The sequence below is a fragment of the Dendrobates tinctorius genome, unplaced genomic scaffold, assembly GCF_039654945.1.
Source record: "Dendrobates tinctorius isolate UK_male_01 unplaced genomic scaffold, ASM3965494v1 ptg000126l, whole genome shotgun sequence".
Taxonomy (NCBI): domain Eukaryota; kingdom Metazoa; phylum Chordata; class Amphibia; order Anura; family Dendrobatidae; genus Dendrobates; species Dendrobates tinctorius.
In genome coordinates, this window is record NW_027361794.1 from 21,361,777 (window position 1) to 21,387,269 (window position 25,493).

General features: G+C 42.6%; 1 protein-coding gene across 2 annotated transcripts in view; it reads right to left on the reverse strand.

Moving 5' to 3' along the window:
* Nucleotides 1-25,493, reverse strand: part of LOC141047071 (uncharacterized) — a 268,175-nt gene that overhangs the window by 236,561 nt on the left and 6,121 nt on the right. The window contains exons 2-7 of one of the 2 annotated variants that reach the window (XM_073542006.1): nt 25,061-25,208; nt 24,748-24,927; nt 24,542-24,665; nt 24,361-24,458; nt 24,072-24,162; nt 15,431-17,831 (exon numbers count right to left, since the gene is read on the reverse strand). In XM_073542006.1, the coding sequence (XP_073398107.1) occupies nt 16,324-17,831; nt 24,072-24,162; nt 24,361-24,458; nt 24,542-24,665; nt 24,748-24,927; nt 25,061-25,168 (2,109 nt within the window). In that variant the 5' untranslated portion in view covers nt 25,169-25,208 and the 3' untranslated portion in view covers nt 15,431-16,323. Of the gene's footprint in view, nt 1-15,430; nt 17,832-24,071; nt 24,163-24,360; nt 24,459-24,541; nt 24,666-24,747; nt 24,928-25,060; nt 25,209-25,493 lie in introns of those variants that run through there. The other variant, XM_073542008.1, reaches the window with a different exon arrangement.

The window sequence follows — 25,493 nt, forward strand, 5'->3', positions numbered from 1 at the left end:
TTCCTACTTCCAATAAGTGGCACTAGAGTTCTAGTCCTCTTACTCTCTGAAGAAACAATTTGCATATTTCCCGAGAATCATTGTGGGTGGCTTTAAGTCTCCTTATCATGGCATGCTTAGCATATCAATCTCCGCAAGGAGAAATTATGCTTCTTGGATATGTGTGGGGTCAGAAAGGGTTTACAGTGTGGATGTAGCAGAGCCGTGTGTGTATGAGATGTACGGAGCGGAGCCATGTGTGTATGACGTGTATAGAGTGAAGCCGTATGTGTGTATGGAGCTGAGTCATGTGTGTATGGACCCCTCAGATATCTTGTCCACAGTAAGTACATACTATAGAGGAATATACCAGTCTAACTCTACAGAACAGGAGAATGATATACCCCTGTACTTACGCAGTATATTGCTCCCTGAACTGTCTGTAGATCCTAGTTTGCTCTTCTCTCCTTGAACTCTCCATAGATTTTAGTTTGCTCTTTTCTCCTGAGCTAGCCATAGATCCTAGTTTGCTCTTTGCTCCTTGAACTGTCCGTAGATCCTAGTTTGCTCTTGGACGGGCCATGAACAGTAAAGGAGTTGGGGGAGGCAATGAGTAAACTCCAAAATGAAGAAGCCATGGGGCCGATGGTTTCCCAGGAGAATCCTATAGAGAATATGGGGGGGATCTTGTTACCAGAATTATTGAGGGTTTTGAGGAGCTGCATCAGTAGGAATATTGCCCATATCTATGAATGAAGCAATTATTGTCCAGGAGAAAACCCTGAATCCCCAGACTCCCTGCAGATAATAAAATATTAGCCAAAGTACTCGCCAATAGGTAAATAAAATGATAGTGGAAGTGATCCATGATGACAAGCAGGATTTATGCCAAACAGATCTAAGGCATCAGCATTAGACAGTGATGTCCTACTATACAAATGAGTAATAAAGAGGCTGGAAATAGACCAATAATGTCCCTGACGCTATGAAAGCTTCCGAGCGCGTCGAGTGAAATTATTTATGGAAAGCAATGGGCAAAATGGGATGTGACCATAAGTTTATAAATTGGGTCAATGTTCTCTATGGGTCACCGTCCACTAGATTGAGAGTAAATGGCCAACTGTCAGGGGCCATGCGAGTTGGGCAGGGGTACGCGACAGGGGCGCCCGCTCTCATCTCCCCTATTTGCATTAGCAATGGGCTGCTGACATGTAAACTGAGAGATTCCAAGGACTTCATTGGTTTTATATGTAATATTATTATTATTATTATTATTATTATTTATTTACGGTATATAGCACCATTGATTCCATAGTGCTGTACATGAGAAGGGGTTACATACAAATTACAGATATCACTTACAGCAAACAAACTAACAATCACAGACTGATATAGAGTGGAGAGAAGACCCTGCCCTTTCGGGCTTACAGTCTACAGAATGGTGGGGAAGGAGACAGTAGGTTGGGGGGTTGCAGCAGCTCCAGTGATGGAGAGGCAGTAGCTTCAGTAGTGGTGGGGAGGCAGTGGGGATCATTGCAGGCTGTAAGCTTTCCTGAAGAGGTGGGTTTTCAGGTTCCATCTGAAGGATCCGAATGTGGTTGATCGTTGGACGTGTTGGGGCAAAGAAATCCAGATGATGGGGGATATTCGGGAGAAGTCTTGGAGACGGTTGGGTGAGGAGTGAATAAGTGAGGAGGAGAGAAGGAGGTCTTGAGAGGATAGTAGAATACGTGAGGGAAGATATCGGGAGATTAGTTCAGAGATATATGGAGGAGACAGGTTATAGATGGCCTTGTAGGTCAGTATTAGTAATTTGAGTTGGATACGCTGAGGGAATGGGAGCCAGTGAAGAGATTTGTAGAGGGGAGAAGTGGAGGAGTGGCAAGGAGAGAGATGAATTAGTCAGGTGGCAGAGTTAAGGATGGACTGGAGAAGTGCGAGGGTGTTAGCAGGGAGGCCACAGAAAAGGATGTTGCAATAGTCGAGGCAGGAGATGATGAGGGAATGCACAAGCATTTTAGTAGACTGAGGGTTGAGGAAGGGACGGATTCTGGAAATATTTTTGAGCTGGAGGTGACAGGAGGTGGAGAGAATTTGGATGTGCTGTTTGAAGGACAGGGCAGAGTCAAGGTTTACTACGAGGCAGCAGACCTCTGGTACGGAGGAAAGCGTGATGTTGTCAATTGTTATAGAGTCAGGTAAGGAAGATCTGTGAGATGGGGGAAAGATGATCAGTTCAGATTTGTCCACATTGAGTTTGATGAAGCGAGAGGAGAAGAAAGAGGATAAGGCTGATAGACACTCCGGGATACTGGAGAGCAGAGAGGTGACGTCTGAGCCTTGGGGGACTCCAACAGAGAGAGGGTGGGATGAGGAGGTAGTGTGGGAGTGGGAGACGCTGAATGTGTGGTTGGATAGGTATGAGGAGATCCAGGATAGGGCGAGGTCTTTGATGCCAAAGGAGGAGAGGATCTGTAGTAGGAGGCAGTGGTCAACTGTGTCGAAAGCAGAGGACAGGTCTAGAAGGAGGAGTATAGAGTATTGTCTGTTAGCTTTGGCTGTAAGTAGGTCATTGGTAATTTTGGTCAGGGCTGTCTCAGTGGAATGATGGGGACAGAAAGCAGATTGTAGATTGTCAAAGAGCAAGTTATATGAAAGGTGGGAGGAAAGTTCAGCGTGGACATGCTGCTCCAGGAGTTTAGAAGCGAACGGGAGCAGCAATTTTGGGTGATAGCTGGACGTGGCTGTTGGGTCAAGGGTTGTTTTTTTAAGGATAGGCGTGATTGTGGCATGTTTGAAAGCAGAAGGGAAGGCACCCGAAGTTAGTCATAGGTTTAAGAGGTGGGTTAGGGATGGGATAAAAGTGGTGGTGATGTTGGGGAGGAGGTGTGATTGGATAGGGTCAAGTGCACAAGTGGTGAGGTGTGATTTGGAGAGAAGATGAGCAAGCTCCCCTTCAGTGATGTTAGATAGGGAGGTTATGGGTTTTGGGCATTTGTCTGGTGTGCGAAGGGGTTGTGGTGGTTGAGCAATAAAGACTTGCCGTGTTTGGTCTATCTTGTTTTTGAAGTGTGCAGCAAAGTCCTCGGCAGAGATTAGGGAAGTCGGAGGGGGCAGTGGTGGGCGTAGGAGGGAGTTAAAAGTATTGACCAACTGTTTGGGGTTGTGGGATAAGGAAGATACAAGGGTTGTGAAGTAGGACTGTTTAGCAGAGGTGAGGGCATATTTGAATGTAAGTGTTGCTGTTAGGCATCTGATTCCTGCAGCTGCACAGCAGGAATCCAGAGCCATACATCCAGCAGTCCTCCCATTCCTCTCTGACCACTCAGGGACCTGCACAGCAATCTCGGCGATCCAGGCACCCTGCTCAGACCAGCTCTCTGGGTCTGGATGTTGCTGTCACCTCTGGACCAGCAATGGTAGCGCAGCCTTCTTTGCAGGAAACCACTCCAGAGGCTAAGTCCTCTTGCCGTGCTACTGGGCATGCCCACGAGACAATCTCCCAGTGGAGATCGGGGGTCACGTGCTCAGGTCCTTGTCCTGATCCGATTGGCCCATCTCAGAGGTCTGGAAGGTTCCCGAAGCACATGGCTATAAAAGGCCCGCATGGCCGCTCGGCCATGCGCTAGTATAGGCTATACTTGCTAGATGTGTGAATGGTGACGGATGTATGATTCTGGTGACTGACTCATTTGAAACCCCTTCCCTCTGATATTACGCATGTGATAGGGAATTAGAGTTATAGTCAGCGCCAGTCAGTGGCAAGCCATACGCCACAGTGCATACCGCACCGCTACACTAGCGTCCGATAGTGTGAAGCCTCATGGCACTGTCGTATAGCAGCAGTAGTTACTGCCGCGCTGCGGTTAGCAGCACTTAACGGCGTCCACGGCAGCGACGCCGCATGCACGGTAGGTCAAGACGGACACCGACCTCTGTCTTGGGCCGTGTCCTGTGACCATATATCGTGTGTGCACGCCAGCTGTGACCTGTGAAGCTAACAGGCTCGGCATTTATGTTTTAGCGCCTCTGTGAGTTTAACAGAGTCCGCTCTGGGCACCTCGGGTGACGTTTAACCCGAGTTCAGTATACCGCCATATAGCTAGTCTGCCATTGCTCAGTAGCAGTTGTTACACCTACTGCACGGTGGACCCCGGGCAGCGAACGCACTTCCTATTATTTATATTTAGTGCGTTCCGCCGTCCCTAACAGTTGCTTGTTTGAGTGCAGTGAAGTCGTCTTGGGAATGTGTTTTCTTCCAGCTCCGCTCTGCAATTCTGGATGCTTGCAGAAGCTTTTTAGTGATGTTATTGTAACAGGGTTGTCTATTGATTCGTCGAACTCTGTTATGCATGACAGGAGCGATGTAATAACATCATAGAAAAGGTGAGTCTGTGTACCGATGATGCTGCTGTATGTGGGCGATATAGAGTCATCTACTGGCCCAATAATGAAAGATATAAAGGAGTTTGGTCTGAGATCAGGAATAGACATCAATTGGGATAAGTCATCTATATTACCACTGACCCTCTCCTACATATGGTAACAATTGCACCAGCTCGGACACAAGTGGTGGAAAAAATTAAATATCTCGGTGTGGTGGTCGGGTCTAATATTACAGACTATATAGCATTAAACATTAACCTCTTAGGCTAAGTTCACACGTACCGGAACTCTCGCGGAAATTACCGCGAGAATTCCGGAATTCCATTCCGCAGGAAAATCGCATTTTAAATTCCCGCGATTTTCCTGCGGAAAAACTAGCATTTTGCAAGCGTAATTAGCTAGCGTTTTCCAAGCGATCTGTAGCATTGCTTGGAGAACTGATTAACAGGTTGGTCACACTCGTCAAACATAGTGTTTGACGAGTGTGACCAACTTTTTACTACTGAGGCCGCCTATGCAGCATCAGTAGTAAAAGATAAAATGTTAAAAAAAAATAAAAAATGGTGTTATTCTTACCTTCCGACGTCCCGCGCAGCCGCTCCCAGTAATACTTTGCGAAAATGCCCGCGATGACGTACGTTCTCGCGGGATCGCGACGTCTCGCGGTCATTCGCGATGACGTCGCGCGAATGACCGCGAGACTTCGCGATCCCGCGAGAACGGACGCCACCGCGGGCATGTTCGCAAAGGATTACTGGGAACGAGAGCGTGGAGAGAGGCGGGAAGGCTGCATGGGACGTCGGAAGGTAAGAATAACAATATTTTTCATTTTAATTTTTACAGGGATATGGTACCCAAAGCCTGGAGGACAGTCTCCTCTCCTCCGGACCGTGGGTACCATCCGCAAATGTTCTGCTTACTTTCCGCATGGTGTGCACAGCCACATGCGGGGAGTAAGCGGAACAATGCATTCCTATGGGTGCGGGATCGCGGCGATTCCGCAAAATTAATGAGCATGCTGCGGTTTTTACCGCAAAGCGATTCCGCTGCGGTAAAAACTGCAGCATTAGCACAGCATTGCGGAATCCCATAGGAATGCATGGAATGCTTATTTTTCGCGGCAAAATCGCGCGGTTAAAACCGCCTCGGAAACGCGAAAAAAATGCAATGTGTGAACTCAGCCTTACTATAGATAATCAATCACCAGAGAATGGAGGAGGAAAATAAACCACCACCATGGAGTATAATCCTAACATAATTTTATTAAATACAAATAGATACAGATAGAAGAAAAAAAATAAATGGCAAAGCAAAAAAGATCGTACTAGAACACTCTCTAGAAGCTCTTCTGTAACTTCCTTTTTGTCATATTCTAGCCAAATGTCTATTCATGACAGTGGCTCAAATCACCTTCCAACTATGAGGACTCGGAATGGTGGGCAAAGAAAACACTTTTCCTCCAGTAAAAATTCGGCCCAAAGAACAGATCAACCTAAGGTAATCAATCTCTCTAATCATATTCTTACCCCTTTACAGGATAAGATTCTTCAACGGGGTTTAACTTTTTCTCCTGCAAAATCTTTAGACTCTTTCACGGCGGTGAAGGATGTCAGTCTTTGTGCCCGTAAACTCATCTTGAAATGGTATCATGAAAAATCTGTGGCAAATTGTTCATTAGAATCTATTGAGGAACAATGGGCAGTGGCTATATTGGAATCATTGACCAATGAGCAAGATCATTTACCGGTAATTTCCCGGTTCATCTCTTTAATAAATCTAAGAAATTTCATAGTCTTAGTATTTGCCTGGCGGTTGAAGTGTTTGTTAAATTGATAAGTCAAGATATTGAACAACCCTGTTCACAGAGAGTTTCTGGACGAGATCGGCGTGAGGAAAGGGCTGTAAAAAAAAAAAAAATGCAGGAATGGACTGATGTTGCCATTAAGCCTGCGGACAAAAGGTGCAATGTGATCATTTGGCCGAATGACCAATATGAATATCAGGCTTATAAATTATTGATGAATAAGACCTGCTATAAGAAACTACAGTATATTCGAACCCCCTTATGTATTTTCGACAGGAGTTGGTCACTATTATTGGTAGGACATTTGATGCTGGGATCAATCCAAAACACTCTTTGATTCTTTTTTGGCTATTAACCCCTTAGTGACAGGGCCAATTTTTTAAATTCTGACCAGTGTCACTTTATGTGGTGATAACTCTGGAACGCTTCAACAAATCCCATTGATTTTGAGATTGTTTTTTTTCGTGTCACATTATAATATATGATAATGCTAAATTTAAGTTGATATGTTTTGTGTTTATTTATAAAAAATACCAGAAATTTGCCAAAAATGTAAAAAAAAATGCCATTTTCAAAATTTGAATGATTATGTACAAAAGAGAAAAAAAGTGATGGCACTCACCGTTCTGTTGTAAAAATCCTTTATTGATTAAAAGGCATTGGCACGGGAGGAACGTACAGAGAGTGGACGACGGCCGTTTCACGCACTTGCGCTTCAACGGGTCCTAAGGCTGGAATGCAGGCAGGTGGAAATTTGGAAGCACACACATGTGGACACACCTCCCCTAATGGAGTGAAACATGTGAACAAATTAATCAAACACAGAATTAAAAAACACAAGTTAAAAAACCTCTATCATAATAAAATATGGAAATACAAACACTGAGCAGTTCCTACAAAAACACCTCATTTAACCCTAAAGGTCCTGTGGCATTCGTTCATAGAATCCACTTAGATTCTCTTTGTCAGAGAATTTTATGATGGTTTCCACTTGGGTTGGCTGTGATACTTTTTCTACACCTGCGAACCGCAGCGACTCTGCATTACCCCCATGCACTTTATTAACATGCCCTAGCAGATGAGGGACCCCTTTTCCTGTGGAGATAGACTGAAAATGCTCTCTAAATCTAACATACAATGGACGAATAGTTTTTCCCAAATAATAAAAGCCACAAGGACAGAAGATGACATACACAACGTGGGTTGTTTTACAAGAAATAAAATTCTGGACCTCATGCTGAATTGTTCCAATTTTGAGAGATTTTCCTGTCAATTTAAAGGGGCTAACTTCTGAACTGACCACTATAGCCGGGAGACTCTAAGGCCGCTATTTGGTCATGAGCTGCTATGGCAAACATCAGGACCACACAATCATGATCTCGGTGTGTCAATTAGATTAAAACGGAACCCCCACAATCTATTAATCATTTATTGGATGTAGTCACTTTTTACAGCAGCAACTAAGGGGTTAAACAGATATGGACAGTGCCAACACTGATTGTTTGTGATACAGCAAGTTGTCAGCTATAGTGTACAACCGACAGCTGCTGGATTGTCACCTGTATGGGGATGATATTCTCTTATATCTCAGGTCAGTAAAAAGACGTATTGGCGGTCATTAAGGAGTTAAACCATGCATGCTGACTTTTTATCTGATCCCTAAAGTTCATAAGGATCTTAATTATCCACTCGGTAGACCGATAGTCTCCGGCAATGATGGTCTTTGTGAATTGGCATGTTTGTTTATCGACTTTTTTCTCAAACCTTTGGTTGCTACTCTACAGTCTTTTGTTAAAGATAGTACTTCGGTTCTTCGGAGTTTGGATGGCTTGTATATTCAAGATAACATGCTGCTTGTGACGGATGACGTTGAAAGTCTGTATAACTCAATTCGGCATGAGGACGGACTCAGGGCCACCTCCTGGTTCCTTGAGACTGGAGATTTAGACAAATCTTTGTCTGAACTCATTCTTGAGTAACTAAAATTTATTTGAACCCATAATTGTTTTATTTTTCACAAACAGATTTAACTCCAACTTCAGGGGGGCACCGCCATGCGGGCAGCCTGTGCTCCGTTCTATGCAAATCTTTTCTTAGGTGCCTGGGAGAGAGACTTTTTTTGAGCAATCCGGTGGAGAAAATTGATAAAGTGCAACACTGGATATTGATGATGTATTTTTTGTTTGGGAGGGTTCTGTTGAGCACCTCAATTAATTCATGACTATATTGAATCAAAATGATCAAAACATCGGACTTAATTTTTCTTTTGGTCGTGCTCTTAGCTTCCTAGATCTGGCCATTAGTGTCTCTCCCCAAGGCCTTATCCAGACTGACGTCTTCCGCAAAGCTACCGCCACCAACTCACTCCTCCATGCGAGTTCTTCACATCCACAATCAACGATTGATGGAATACCGATAGAGCAACATCTACATATTCATCGTATTTGTTCCACTGATGAATCTTTCAGTCTTCAAGACAGAGATTTATACGGTCATTTCAGGGAGCACGGCTATAGCTATAGAGAAATCCGTCGTGGTTATAGACGTGTTTGTGATGTGTCTCGTAATGAACTTTTCTTTAACACACAGCAACAGAAGACTAAGAATTCTGATTCACAAATTAGACTAATTACTCCTTTTAATAGTCAGTGGCATGCCTTTAAGGATATTATTAACAAACATTGGGAGGTCCTCTATACCGACCCCATACTTAAAAAAATTCTTCCTGCAAGACCACTTATTAGAGCGAAGAGATCTGATAATCTCCGTGATCTGCTAGTAAGGAGTCATTATTCTCCAAAAATGGACCAATCTTCATCACAAAGAGAACTTTTGCATGGATTTTTTTCCATGCATATTTTGCAAGGCCTGTAAGAATCACAAAAAAGTAAGGATTTTCCAAATTGGGTTGGCAGCCGGATCTATAAGATACGGCATCAGTTTACGTGCACATCCAATGGTGTGATCTATCATGCACAGTGTCCACGCAAGAAAATGTATATAGGGATGACCACCCGTGAATTAAAAGTCAGAACCAGAGAACACGTGCTTGATATCGAAAAGATGAAAACTGTGGAAGATGTGGACTCTTTGAAGACTCTCCCTAGACATTTTAGACAACATCGTGGTTGTGACCCAAGTAAGCTTCTTATCAGGGCTATTGATCAGGTCTCTTTAGGCCTGCAGGGGGAGACTTTTCTAAAACACTAGCGCGTGTTGAGAGTTGTTGGATTTATTGGCTCAACACAGTCGCCCCCGCTGGCCTAAATAAGAGTTTTGATTTCGGTTCTTTTCTCTACGGTATCTTTTCACATTTTTTAGGGGTTGGGGCTTGTTATGTGTTTTAACTTTTAATTTTAGGTTCTCTTGTTTTTATGTAGTAATTATTATTTTTCTTTTTGTGTTTGTCTAGTACATTTTCCTGAATTTGGTACCCTTCATTTTTGAGTATCCCATCTGTTCTGGAATCTACTTTAAAGATCTGCATTGGTATCTACTGTCCTGAAGCCACTGGATGAATTTTGATATATTGTTACTCGTGTTTGGACTCTTTTTTACATCAAAATGCCTGGATTATTCCTGTTTATGTATATTTATTTGATCTTATATTCTATGCACTTTTAATTATTTGGTTGGTCACTTTGCACTCCATCACTTTAATTCATCTCTGTATGTATTTGAGATATAGTCTATGTAGATATATTAATTTTATTTATGATTATTTATTATGAATATGTATTACACAATTTTTATTGATTCTAATGTATTTAAATAAATTTAAATACATAAAGATTATTATTATTTCTTTCTGCATATGATCATCTGTATTTATTATGCATTTTTTTCTTTTTCACCTTCTCACACATTTATGTCCATTGTGGCCTTTACTAGTGTTTTTCATTTATCTCTGTCTTTTCAAATGATCTTTTCACCTTCTTGCACTGTTTCCTGTCATTCCCTGGTGCACATGCACGCTGGCCTGACGTCTGATCTTGGAGTTCTCGGACATAGGACCACACGGCGCACGCGCTGTCTCTTTGATGGCCGTGGTCCGCTTGCGTTCCAGCTCCATGAACCGGAAGATCCTTCTTAGGAGGTCAGGTCCGGCTGTGCATGCGCCATGTTACAGGGAAGATCACTTCATCTTCTGGTTTATTATTGGATGTACGGCACTCATAATATTGCGGTTTGCAACATTATTGGACAGGCCTTCTATAAATAGCTATCAAATCACTCCTCCAACACACGCCTCCTGAAGAAGACATTACAAAACGTGCGTTGGGGTGGTGGGGACATTTTGGGTCATCTCTGCACGCAGTAAGTTATTTTCCCTTTTGCTTCTTTATATGGTTAGGTCTTGTTTGGCCACATTAGGTTAATAATTAGCGAATTATTGCCTTTATTATATGAGCATTAGGCTCTGTGTTTGCACACTTTTTGATTATGATTTTTTTATGTTACCTTATGTTTGGTTAGATAGGTTTCTTGACCATTTTTTTAATTTCAAAATGGTTTTATTGAAATTTATAACTTTAGAAAACAGTATGCTTAGAAACATATTCCCTCGCAGGGGAATTTTTAACTTATCATGACAAACAGGTAACCTATACAGAGAAAGACAAGACAATTACAACAAGGGGATAAAACAGTAGGGAAAGGGAACATTAAATCCACAGTGTACATTATAGTAACTTTAGTATTTTTTGGTAGCCTAGTTTTAATGGTTGTTTCAGTCCGATCTCATCTGCACCATGAACCAAGTACAAACATGTAATGATTATTTACTGTAGTTCTAAGTCTAGATCTAACTCTCCATCTCCAGAGTCCAGAGATATTACGGTGATATGCGCAAGATCTGGTCCATTTGTGTATTTGATTCCAAATCCATCCATGGCCCACAAATCTTAAAGAACTGATCCAACATGTCGTTTCTAGTAGTTGCAATGCATTCATAGAGCATAATATTGTTCATCCTTTCTTTAACAAGTATTAATGACAATGTTGGGGATCTCTATTTTGCTGCTATATGAATTTTGGTAGCCATGAAAAGGAAATTTACCAATTTATGGAGACCTCTATGAAGAGACGGGTGTTTTGCCCCAAGGAGAAAAAACGGAGGTTCTAGATGAATTTTCCTTCCTGTCAATTGATCTCCTATGAGATTCACTCTATGGCAGAGGTCCGAGACAGGCCGGACAAGTCCACCAGATGTGTTTCATATCCCCCGGTAGATCACAGCCCCGATAACACAGAGCTGAAATATTTAGGTATATACTGTGAATTTTAGTTGGAACGAGATATGTCCTGTGGAGAACCTTCAGTGAAGTCTCCACAAGGGATGATTGGTGGCTTCCCTTGGACAACGTACCACAACAAGATCTCCAATCCTCTAGTGGCAAATCAAATCCCATCTCCTCCTCCCATTGAATCATAAATTTATTTTTTTTCTCATTGCGAGGTGGGTTAAAAATTGAGTATATTAAAGATATAGTTCCTTTTGCCATTGGATCACTAATGAATTTTTGCTCAAAACTAGACACACGTAGGGGGTTTTAGTTTGGGAGAAGACTATTGGCAAAGTGGAGGACCTGGTTTATACACATGATCTCTCTAACTGAGGGTTTATATTTTTGAATAAATTCTGATCTATCTAGTAAAATATTAAATGGGGAGCACAAATGTTTTAATGTAGTGATCCCCCGTAAGATCCACCATGCGAACATGTTTGTGTTGAGGCCTGGTAAGAACATTGGGTTGCACACGATGGAGGTCAAAGGGGAAGGTTCAGATTGTAGCTGTCATGATCCCAATGCAGGTTTTTGACCTGCACGTCAGGGGTTAATGTCATGAGCTCAGTGCAGGCTTTGACCTGCACGCCTGGGGTTAATTATTGTGGTCTCTCTTTGGTTCAGGGAGAGCTTTTTATAGCCCTGAGAAACTCCAATCCCTGTCAGCTATACTTTTGCCTTTGTCCGAGTGTGTTGACCCCTGTGTGCCTGTTCGTTGTCTTATAGCTTGCTTATATGGTTCTGATCCGGTTCTGTCCCCCGTTGTGAGTTTGCCTGTTGATTCTGTACTGTATATCTGCTTCTCTGGTTTCTAACTTCTTGGCTACGTCTTGACTATCCGATCTGTCTAGCCCTTTGGTAATTGTCGTGCTATCTCAAGCTTTGACCCCGGCCTGATCTGGTTTATGTCCCTGTTTATGCCAATTAGTAACTTTGTTCCATAGTTACCATTCTAGGAGTTTTCCTGCAGCTCCTAGCTCTCTGGAGTTTAGGCCATGCCCCCAGCAGTCACATGCTTTAGGTCCTGCGGGTCTGAAGCACGCATCTTCTCTGCTGCTGCCCGCTCCACAGGTATCTCTGAGCACAGTTTGTCTTACTCAGGACACGCGCACTGGCTCAGTGAGCAAGTGCAGTGCAGTGTTCTTGACAGTAGCTTATATTTAAATGTAGCTTTCCTCAAAAGAATAAGAGAATAGGCTGTAAAAGGAGCCGTTAAAATTATACCTTTTGGAATTTTCTCTGTAGACCACATCAGGCCAGGTAATGAGAATGGTTTAATGAGATGTGACTCTAAGTGGACCCATTTTGGTTTATTGTTTTGGGAACAGATATTTGTCAATTGTGCTATTTGGGCGAATTTCAAATAAAGAGCAAAATTTGGAAGTGATATACCCCCTAGTGTTCTATGGAAAAACATTACTTTTTGTGAAATTCTAGCTTTCTTTCCTTGCCATATGAATCTAGTAATAGCGGAGTGTAATTTGGAAAATGTCCTGGCCGGTATTGCTATTGGTAAGGATCGAAGAAGGTATAAAAATCGAGGTAAAGACTCCATTTTTATTGTGTGTAGTCTACCCAGCCAAGATAAATTCAATGAGGACCATCTAGTCAGATCATTTTGGAGGCTCTGAATAAGTGGTGCATAATTCCACTTAAAGAAGGTCATCCTATTTGTTGTTAAATTAACTCCTAAATAAGTTAAGCAATGTTCTTTTCTCGTAAATTTGAATTTGGAGATGAAATCGTCTTGTATGTCTTTTGGGGTGTTCATAAAAAGAGCTTCAGATTTTTCAATATTGATTTTAAGTCCCGAAATGTCTTCAAATTCATGGAGCAATGAGGATAAATTAGGAAGAGTAGTGTGGGGGTTGGCAATAGTCATAAGGAGGACATGCACAAAGAGACTAACTTTGTATTGATCTCCCAAATTTGCCAGTCCTGTTATGTTAACATTTTCTTTTTTATGTTTTTCTGATATTTTTGTCCTTTGTACGTTGCACCTTTCTTTCCAATTGAGGACACCTTATTTATTTATGATTGGTCATTTTTACCATTAGTGATGGCTGTATTTTAGCACTATTGCACATTCTATATGGCTATTCTGTATCTAACATAAGGTCTGTATGGTCATATGTTTATGCATTTTTGCATTTTTTGGTGACTTGTCCCCTGTCTACTGGTTTTCAGCAGTTTTTTATCTATTTTTTGTGTATCTATTTGTATTTAATAAAATTATGTTAGCATTATACTCCATAGTGGTGGTTTATTTTCCTCCTCCGTTCTCTGGTGATTGATGCTATGGTTGAGTTGTTGTCCGCATATTTGATTTTGGGACTTTTTGTGTTTACTCTTACTAGAGAGACTTAAGGTACTGTCACACTAAGCGATATCGCTAGCAATATCGCTATAACTTGTTACGTTATAGCGATATTGCTAGCGACATCGCTGTGTCTGATACTTACCTACGACCGGCTCCCCCGCTGGTTATCGCTGATCGCGCGAGAACGTTCAGGACCCCTTCTCGTCGTCAGCTTCCTGAGGCGCTTCCTATGGAGAGACAAGCAACGAGCGTGGAGCCGGGCAGGAGGACACAGGATCGCCTAATGTGACAGGTAAGTAGCGACCCCCGTCCCCAGCGATGTCGCTGGTGACATCTGCCTGTGTGGCAGCTCACTAGCGACCACTTAGCGATGTACCAGCGATCCTGGCCGCGTCATATCGCTGGTCGGGATCGCTGGTACATCGCTAAATGTGACAGTACCTTTAGATCCAAAATAAATGTGTGGTGTAAATTTCCTCTGTCTGTAATAGGTTGGGGGGAATCTCATTAAAGTGATTTTGATGCCACAATTGTTTTATTTGCTTTCCAATTCCCCATGTTGGATCTCTCCTCCCATATTCCAAAAACTGCAGTCATTGTTCAGAGAACTGATATGGTGCAAGCGAAATGCAAGGATAAAACTGGCATTACTTCAAAGGACAAAACTGGGGAAGGTTTGGAGATTCCAGATCCATGGATCTATTTTATAGCTTCACAGATGCAACATTTTCATGGGGGGGGAAGGGAAGTATGGGCAAGAATGGTAGTCATGTCCTTCAAGAAAAAAAATGGGTGTCACTCATATATGTGCTGTCTGTGGGCACTAAGTACACAGATATAAAGACCGACCTTAGCAAGATGTACAAAATGTGGGAAAGGGGAAAAGACTGTTAAGGGGATAAAGGAATACTCTCATGTTACCCCATTATGGCAAAATCAGTGACTGGTGGAGTTGACAAGTTGACTGGTTTCGGAGGTTGGGAATCAAGGAGAATTCAGACTTTAGATCAGTTAGTGGAAAATGTAACTCTTAAAAGCTTAAACAAATTACAAGTGATTGGATAGCCTCATGGCCTCTTCTTTCGATACCTACAACTTATAGTGGCAGCAAAATACACGACCGGATTAATTTTAAACATCTATTAGCAACTATTACAGTCTCGCATGGGAGACCATCCCCTGACTGTTACATTAAAATAGGAAGCAGATGTGAGGCTGATTACGGAAGTTTTGAATCCCCAATTGATATATCTATTTCACAAACATTGTATCAAGCTCGCAAACTTACTGCACAACATTGGCTAGACGCTCAACCACCAACAGTCAATCAGTTAATAAATAAGCAAAACAATATTACGGTATTTGGATGGAAATTTGACAACATCTGGGGATCCTGATTGATTGTCCAGGCCTACCATCTGGAGTACTCCTGAGAGATAACATATGGCAATTTCTGGCTTCAGGAACACTTGTGGTATGATCAGTCCAGGTTAAATTATATAAGTAGGGCCAGAACCCACACAAACTAACTATGATAACTGAATGGCAGATATTCTAATGTATACACATTATAAGAAAAAGAATATGAATACAGATTTCTCTGGCGTGTTATAGGGGCGGGGGCTTTGTATTAGTCTGAATGAAAAAATTGAATCCTTGGAAGAAGATGACAACTTTATTGTATTTTATGTATAACAATAACACATAAAGATACCATGTAACATTGAAAATATCTTTGTTCTACTGATGTCTCTTCGAAAAAACTTTATTATGTAATTTTCTTAATAAAAATGATCTATTTAAAAAAAAAGTGTGTCTTATAGTCCAAGAAATATGGTAATTTCTAAAGTAATTTCCCTTTGTTATTCAATTATATGTCTATCTGTTGCATGTTTTTGTACAATTTCTTTTGTCTATAGTTTCTCTGAGTTATTTTTGATCGTCCACAAAATTCTATTTTCCAGTAATTCTAATTTCACACCCTAGGTATAATAATGATTTCTCCTGTGTGTGGGATTTTGAATTCTCATTCCTCATGTTTGGTTCTGTTAAAATAAAAACACTTCTATAAACCTTCCATGCTGCCACGGTTCCAGTGGTGTCATCACTTGCGTTTTGGGGGCTCAAGTTGTTATGTCATGTGGTCCCTGCATCCAATTAGCACTGGCTACACTGTTCTCACCTTCAGACAAATCGAACAATAATAGAAAGTTAAAGAAAAGTCGCAAGCCCAGCTTCCTGTCGATGTTCAGGGCGGAACAGTGAGGCTGATTGGGCACAGGGCTTGTGTGATATAATAATCTGAGTCCCAGGAACACGAGCACTGATACCGCTGGAACAGCATTGGCACGGAAGTTGAATATGATTTTTTATTTTAAGAAGGCCAAACATAATGACAACCCCTTTAAGAAAATACCATTTCCATTTAAAATATTTCCCACATTAAGAACATGAAAAAGGCTCCTCCCCTGTGTGGTTCTCTGGTGGTGATCAAGATGCAATTTCTGGTTAAAATATTTGCCACATTAAGAACATGAAAAAGGCTTCTAACCTGTGTGGATTCTCTGGTGGCGATCAAGATGCGCTTTCCGGGTAAAACATTTCCTACATACTGAACATGAAAAAGGCTTCTCCCCTGTGTGAGTTCTGTGGTGTATAACAAGATTCCTTTTCCAGTTAAAACATTTCCCACATTCTGAACAGGAAAAAGGCTTCTCTCCTGTGTGGGTTCTCTGGTGGTGATCAAGATGCGCTTTCTGGTTAAAATATTTGCCACATTCTGAACAGGAAAAAGGCTGCTCCTCTATGTGAGTTCTATGATGCTTAACCAAACCTGATCTATAGTTAAAACTTTTTCCACATTCGAAACAAGAAAAAGGCTTCTCCCCTGTGTGAGTTCTGTGGTGTATAACAAGATTCCTTTTCCAGTTAAAACATTTCCCACATTCTGAACAGGAAAAAGGCTTCTCCCCTGTGTGGGTTCTCTGGTGGTGATCAAAATGTGCTTTCCGGGTAAAATATTTCCCACATTCTGAACATGAAAAAGGCTTCTCCCCTGTGTGGGTTCTCTGATGTATAAATAGATTCCCTTTGTGGATAAAACATTTCCCACATTCTGAACATGAAAAAGGCTTGTCCCCTGTGTGGGTTCTCTGGTGTCTATCAAGATTCTGTTTCCAGTTAAAACATTTTCCACATTCTGAACATGAAAAAGGCTTCTCCCCTGTGTGGGTTTTCTGGTGTCTATCAAGATGCTGTTTCCAGTTATAACATTTTCCACATTTTGAGCAAGAAAAAGACTTCTCCCCAGTGTGGGTTCTCTGGTGTCTATCAAGATTCTGTTTCCAGTTAAAACATTTCCCACATTTTGAACAGGAAAAAGGGTTCTCCCCTGTGTGAGATCTCTGGTGGTGATCAAGATGCGCTTTCCATGTAAAACATTTCCCACATTTTGAACATGAAAAAGGCTTCTCCTCTGTGTGGGTTCTCTGGTGGCGGTCAAGATGCGCTTTCCGGGTAAAACATTTCCCACATTTAGAGCAAGAAAATGGCTTCTCTCCTGTGTGAGTTCTGTGGTGTAAAACAAGATTCCTTTTCCAGCTAAAACATTTCCCACATTCTGAACAGGAAAAAGCCTTCTTCCCTGTGTGAGTTCTCTGATGTATAACAAAATCTGATTTTTGGTTAAACCATTTCACACACTTGGAACAAGAAAATCTGTTCTCTGCTGTGTGAATGTTTTGATGTTTAAGAAAAGACTTTTCAAGGGGAAAGCTATTTCCATATTCTGAAGGTGAAAATGGCTTCTTTGATTTAGGAGCAGTTCGTTTTTTAATACTTATTTTGTGACTTTGAGTTTCCTTAGTAGTCGGTAATGAATCAGAAGACAGGATTTGTTTCAAAGGATCAGATGACAGACCTTTGCTGTGAAGGAATGATTGTATATCTGGAGTAATGGCATTCACTGCAGTTGTATCCAATGTGATCTCAAGATTATCTGATTTAAAAATTGAAGATGTCAGCTGTCCCTCTGATCTTCTGGTACAGTAATCTGCTAAGAATAAAACCAATTATTTTTCAATTAAATATCCTCAAACTTAATATTTTTGAACATTTCTACTTTAACTGTCATTAAAAATTGCAAGTTATGTAAAAAAATTAGAATTATTCACCAAGAAAATGACGTTTCACAGTCTAATAGAAAACCTTATAGCATGAACTAGTAGAGAGCGTGGTGTTCAACTGTTTGTTCATTCTGCCTCCCAAATATGGAATAAAAAGCCACCAATGTTATGTAGACAAATGTAACAACCCTGCTGGCATCGCTGCATGGCCTCCCATCCCCCACTCACCAACTTGCTCACTGCTCTAGGCCATGCTGTGATTTCTGTCTGCCGCCAGCTCCATGTTCTGTGCCTCTTGTCTCCTCTCTTCTCTGTGCATGTTTCCTGGTTTAGTGCATGGGGGGGGCGGCGCCAGAACTCTCTGTTTCTTATGGAGTCAGGGTGCACCTGTCTAATGTGTCCTTGACCAATTACCAAGAGCCCTATAGTACTTAAGGCTGCTCCACCCACTGAACCTAGCCTGTGCAATGTATTAGCTCAGTTAGCTTCTTGCTGCTGAGTAAGCCAGGCCCTGTCCTATGTCTTGCCTTCTTTGGAGGCTTTGTGCTTAATCTCTGTATCTCGGTACCTTGCCTAGTACTTCTCTGTCCGCCCACCAGGAGGCAGAATATCCTGGTCCCTGTGCTTTTACTCCTTGTCTTGTCTTGGTCTAGCCTTGCTTTGTACCTGAGTATACTTCGGTCCCTGTACCTTGTCTCGTACTGTTTCCCTGTTAGATCTCTGTCCTACCTTTGTATCCCTGTCTCCTTGTCTGTGGCTTCTTTCCTTGCTGTGTCTTTACTTGTGTCCTCCCTGTCTGTGCTCTGCACCCTTGCAAGCTCTGCCTGCTCTGCACCCTTGCAAGCTCTGCCTACTCTGCACCCTTGCAAGCTCTGCCTGCTCTGCACCCTTGCAAGATCTGCCTGCTCTGCACCCTTGCAAGATCTGCCTGCTCTGCACCCTTGCAAGCTCTGCTGGCTCTGTACTCTTGCGGCTCTGCCTGCTCTGTACCCTTGCAGCTCTGTCTGTACTCCACACCCTTGCGGCCTCCCTTCTGTGTAAACAGGTCCAAACCTGTCCTGTCATATTCCACTCCCTCCTATCAGTATCAGTACCTGCTACTGCTGTGTGAACAGGACCCTACCTGTCCCTCCATACATCATTCCTTCTGGCCAGTACCCGCACCTGCTGTGTGAACAGGTCCCTTCCTGTTCCTTTGTACACCACACCTGCCTGCCCTGTCTCTGCCGTGCCAGCTTGCCCTGTGTCTCTGCTGTGCCAGCCTGCCATGTGTCTCTGCCGTGCCATCCTGCCCTGTGTCTCTGCCATTCTAGCCTGCCCTGTGTCTTTGCCGTGCCAGCCTGACCTGCGTCTCTGCCGTGCCAGCCTGCCCTGTGTCTCTGTCGCGCCAGCCTGCCCTGTGTCTCTGCCATGCCAGCCTGTCCTGTGTCTCTGCCGTGCCTGCCTGCCCTTTGTCTCAGCTGTGCCTGCCTGCCCTGTGTCTCAGCCGTGCCTGCCTGCCCTGTGTCTCAGCCGTGCCTGCCTGGGTATCAGCCGTGCCTACCCACCTGCCTGTGAGTCGCACCTCTCCAAGTGCCTTGTCCCCGAGTGGGATCAGCAGCCACAGCCAGACACCACCCTGGAGTGGCACCTGGCAGCTACCTGCCGTACAAGCCTGACCTCACCATCAGAGGCTCCAGCGAAGACTGAGGTAGCTGTCATAGTCATGCCCCTTCCAGGGTAGTCTGGTTTGTGGCACACTGAGGCAACAACCCCCTGCTCATGCCAATCTGCCAAAGCGCGAGCGTGACAATAAAAATAATATGAAAAAAAAGTTCTACTCATCTTACAGTGCCTTGCGACAGTATTCGGCCCCCTAGAACTTTTCAACCTTTTCCCACATATCATGCTTCAAACATAAAGATATCAAATGGAAATTTTTGGTGAAGAATCAACAAGTGGGACACAGTTGTGAAGTTGATCAAAATTTATTGGTTATTTTAAATTTTTGTGGAAATGAAAAAACTGAAAAGTGGGGCGTGCAATATTATTCGGCCCCTTTACTTTCAGTGCAGCAATCTCACTCCAGAAGTTCATTGTGGATCTCTGAATGATCCAATGTTGTCCTAAATGATTAATGATGATAAATAGAATCCACCTGTGTGTAATCAAATCTCCGTATAAATGCACCTGCTCTGTGATAGTCTCAGGGTTCTGTTTGAAGCACAGAGAGCATCATGAAGACCAAGGAACACAACAGGTAGGTCCGTGATACTGTTGTGGAGAAGTTTAAAGCTGGATTTGGATACAAAATGATTTCCAAAACTTTAAATATCCCAAGGAGCACTGTGCCAGCGATCCTATTAAAATGGAAGGAGTATCATACCACTGCAAATCTATCAAGACCCGGCCGTCCCTCTAAACTTTCATCTCAAACAAGGAGAAGACTGATCAGGGATGCAGCCAAGAGGCCCATGATCACTCTGAATGAACTGCAGAGATCTACAGCTGAGGTGGGACAGTCTGTCCATAGGAGAACAATCAGTCGTACACTGCACAAATCTGACCTTTATGGAAAAGTGGCAAGAAGAAAGCCATTTCTCAAAGATATCCATAAAAAGTGTTGTTTAAAGTTTGCAACAAGCCACTTGGGAGACACACCAAACATGTGGAAGAAGGTGCTCTGGTCCGATGAAACCAAAATCGAACTTTTTGGCAACAATGCCAAACGATATGTTTGGCGTAAAGCAACGCAGCTCATCACCCTGAACACATCATCCCCACTGTCAAACATGGTGGTGGCAGGATCATGGTTTGGGCTGGCTTTTATTCAGCAGGGACAGGGAAGATGGTTAAAATTGATGAGAAGTTGGATGGAGCCAAATACAGGACCATTCTTGAAGAAAACCTGTTGGAGTCTGCAAAAGACCTGAGACTGGGATGGAGATTTGTCTTCCAACATGACAATGATCCCAAACATAAAGCTAAATCTACAATGGAATGGTTCACAAATAAACATATCCAGGTGTTAGAATGGCCAAGTCAAAGTCCAGACCTGAATCCAATCGAGAATCTGTGGAAAGAGCTGAAAACTGCTGTTCACAAACAATCTCCATCCAACCTCACTGAGCTCGAGCTGTTTGCCAAGGAAGAATGGGCAAGAATTTCAGTCTCTCGATGTACAAAACTGATAGAGACATACCCCAAGCGACTTGCAGCTGTAATTGCAGCAAAAGGTGGTGTAACAAAGTATTAAGTTAAAGGGGCCGAATAATATTGCACGCCCCACTTTTCAGTTTTTGAATTTCCACAAAAATGTAAAATAACCAATAAATTTCATTCAACTTCACAATTGTGCCCCACTTGTTGTTGATTCTTCACCAAAAATTTATATTTGGTATCTTTGTGTTTGAAGCATGATATGTGGGAAAAGGTTGAAAAGTTCCAGGGGGCCGAATACTTTCGCAAGGCACTGTACAAAAAAGTCCCCGATCAGGTCCATCATCTGTCAATGGAAAAACAGAGGTTTCCGCATTATTAGTTACTTAAAGGCTCTAGAAAAGCAACATGGCTTTCATAAACCAATTCAGCAAAATCCGCTCTCCCAAAGTCAAATCTCCCCCTCACTTCTGAGCCTCGCAGTGTGCCCAAACTATATTTAGCATCCATGTATTTGGCATTACTATAGCAAAAAGAACACACTTAATTTACGATGTGTGTATCTCCTGGAGCACAATCTGGGCACTGTTGGGTAATAAATGGTATATTTTCAATTTTTACTCTCCAACATCCACTGCGTGCTAATTACCAGAAATTGGCTGTGGAGTCAAAATTGTCACTACTTCTATAGATTAACTCACTGAGGGTTATACTGTCCAAAATGGAGTCACTTTATGGGCATTTATACTGCTCTGTTTTTCTGATATTTTGACATATTAGGGCTTCTACAAATGCTGTGTCCCATCTTCTCTGGGATCTTCTCCTATGACGTCTGCTTATTCATTCTGCAGGCGGTGCTGGTAGTGGAGGAGACATCAGAAGCAGAAGCTCTGGGAGGAGCAGACTCTGTCCAGCCACTAAGATTAAGGTGCCTATGATCCATTCTGGCAGTTTGGGTGTGTACGCTGTCCAGTTAAAGTAATCTGCTCTCTACTTCAGCCAGTTGGAAAGTACCGCACCCTGCTAAAGCTTGAAGCATATTGCTGGAAGCTGCGAGATACAGGCTTGTTCTCCTCTGGTTCAGTCCTCTGTACTCAGCTCGCGGCTTGTATATTTGTTTCCTGTTGTGATCCTGGCCTGTTTACTTAGGACTCTTGCGTCTTCTGATTTTGTATTTTCTCTGCCCTCACGGTTGTGGCCACACTACCTGACTGTTCTTCTTATCTCATACTACAGAAAAGCAAGTATCAACATGGCCCAAGCCTAAGGGTCTGTGTGTAAGTCCAGATGTACAGTAGAGGGGTTAGAGAAGTTAAAGGATTATGGGCAAAACCGTGACTATAGACAACAACACTTCTTCTGAAATAATCAAACTGAACAGTCTTTTTAAGTATAAAAAAAATGAGTAACTAATGGTAAAAGCTCTTCGGGGTAATTAGAGTATGGGTCTCAGTGGCTCTTGGCAATATAAACTATCGTAAAGGCCAATATTTTCGATCACATGAGTTGCAAGAAGAAATATACTTTTACACAGAACTATTTATAATAGCGCAGAGATGACGTGTGATGAATTTAGAACGCAAGTATTTGGAAGTGGTAATGGAGACATTTTTTAAGGTCTACCATAGAGTTACAGACTCAGATAACTGAGGCAGGGCGATCCCACTACAATTAAACTATCATACAAATGAAGTCAATGCAAGAAAGCGGACGGCACCGCTGTTACTGTGCTATGGTCCGTGGCTGGCAGCAGGCGGAGAGCTCACATCCAGGACTCCCGGGTGCTTGACCTCGTAGCAAGACGAATGTAGTTTCCAAGAGAAAAAGGTCGCACTCTGCGGGATAATGATGAATGTTTATTGACATTGAATTACAGTGTCCGACCCGTGGAAGCGCTCGAGTAGCGTGAAACGGCCGTAGTCAGCCATTTGACACACTCTCCTTCACATCTCCGAAGTGACATGTAATTCAGTGTCAATAAACATTCATCATTATCCCGCAGAGTGCGACCTTTTTCTCTTGGAAACTAAACTATCATACAGATGAACAGGTAAAAAAGACATAGTATAAAAAAATATGATACACCCCCAACAATAACGTATGAGGGGAGAGTTCCAACACTAAATTGGAGTTTCACTCATTTATGGTGGACCATTGGAGCTACTATGAGTCCTGAACAGAAGAGTTAAGAAAGTATTAGTGCTCCCTATTTTAAGAGCAATTGTGCAGTTATCTGAATTTCTTAGGATTGAAAACAGAATGTAATTTATCACGTGGAGTGAATCCATGAAGTCAGGGCTCGAGTCATGCCAACACATCTCCTGCAGGGGTGAATAAGTGTATATTACAGCCATCAGCCACGCACAGCTTAGAGATATATCATGGCACAGGTGCAATGGGTTTTATGTAGTTTATCACAATCCTTCTTGAAGTTAGTTGGTTATAAAATGAATTGAAAAGTCAGGATAAAGGGAAACTCTGTTGTTATTGTACAGAAATTCACTCTCAGCCTCACTGCACATTTAATGTTGTCGATCATAAAAGCAAAGTTTGGCCAGAAAGACTGGACCTGGTCTTGTAGGGACCATATGAGACATTCAGCAGCACAGAAGGGAGAGAAGGTAGATTCATCCAATAAGATATCAGGGATCTTGGAAGCCAACAGCATCATTTCCCTCCGCTTTCTCTTACAGACCCATCATAATATTTTTCTTCAAGTGATTTTCTAACTTGTCAGCACATTCTACGTACGCTGTCATTTGGTTTGGTAGTTTACAGATCTGGGCAGGTAAGAGTCAGCGTCTCCTAATCCAAGGGGTAGGTGGATCCTCCAGGTTGTAAGTTCTATAGAGAAGGGCTTTCAATGCCCAGAGACATTCGAACAATTTTGGTTGGAGGAGAATGTTGTGGGATAGAGGCAAAATGGTGATCACACAATTGTGATATGGCCAGACTACACCACCGATAAAGCCGCCACAGCCGGTGACTGAGAAGAGTCTGTGACTTCTCTGCATTTAGTGTTTACTACTCACCTGGATAGTCATATGTGGGAATCTCCTCTTTACACCACTCATCACCCCTCACATATGTCTCTGTAGTATTAATATGGGTCAGATCTTCACCCTGAAACAAATATTGTAAAAGTCACAGACAGATGGAGAAATCACATCTATGATCAGCTCTAATCCTGCCATCTCCACCGTTCTCATTACACAAGTATAAAACATATAATACTGGTGGATAAAACAAGACTGAGCACAAGACCTTCACAGCCATCTACACATCATAGGGGAGATCCCATGACACCTTCTCTCCATCTACCTCATGATCCTGAGGAGCATTGGGATCTTCTTGTTTACAGTCCTCTGGAAGGAGAGGACGGGGACAGCTCTCTGGTGTTGTCGTCTTACTGGATAGATCTGGAGGAAACACATACAGGGACTGAATTCATTCTTTACATACAGATAATTATAGGCCGTGTGTATTTAGTCCTGTCTATTACCTGGTGATGTGAGGGGCTGGGGAACCTGCATCATGATGTTCTTGTACAGATCTTTGTGTCCTTCTAAATACTCCCACTCCTCCATGGAGAAATAGACGGCGACATCCTGACACCTCATAGGAACCTGACACATACAATGAAACCGTCATCTCACGATCCCTTCATAGCGTTACTGTATAATGTCCCAGCATTCCCAGCAGTGTCACCTCTCCAGTCAGCAGCTCAATCATCTTGTAGGTGAGTTGTAGGATCTTCTGGTCATTGATGTCTTCATGTATCAGGGGGTGAGGTGGAGGCCCCGTGATTGGGCTCAGGGGTCTTCCCCATCCCTCAGACACAGGGTCCTGACAGCGCTCACTAGAGGTCTTCTTCACTACTGTGTAATCCTGGTTATGGAGAGACACATTAATAAATCTCACTACAGACATTTCCAGAGTCCTCACCTCTCCAGTTCTGTCCTTCTGTTATTCCCATAGATAAGAATGATGTACGATGTATAGTGACATCAGAATCTCTCACCTCTCCAGTAAGCCGGAAGAGGATCTCTAGGGTGAGGTGTAATATTTTCTCTGCCATCTTGTCTCTGTCCATATCCATCCTTGATGGGTAAATCAGGAAAATTCTCATATAGAAGATCTTCACTGAGAGGATCCGATATTGTAGAGACCTGAATGAGAAGATGAGCCGATGTAACATCATAAAATCCTGTGTAATAATATAATTACTGGAGATAATAAGGGAAACATAACAGGAGATAGAATGTTTAGATGTTGTATTCTCTAGTCTTATATGGACTAGAACAGAAGTTGAATTGCTGACTAAGACATCTCCTTCATGCTCCCAATCATTGGCTTTGTTACTCACTGCTTCGGCAACTGATTGGCTGTAGGAATCACAAGTTCGCTGGGACTGATTTGGAAATAGACAGACTGGCGGGGATCCAAGCAGCAAT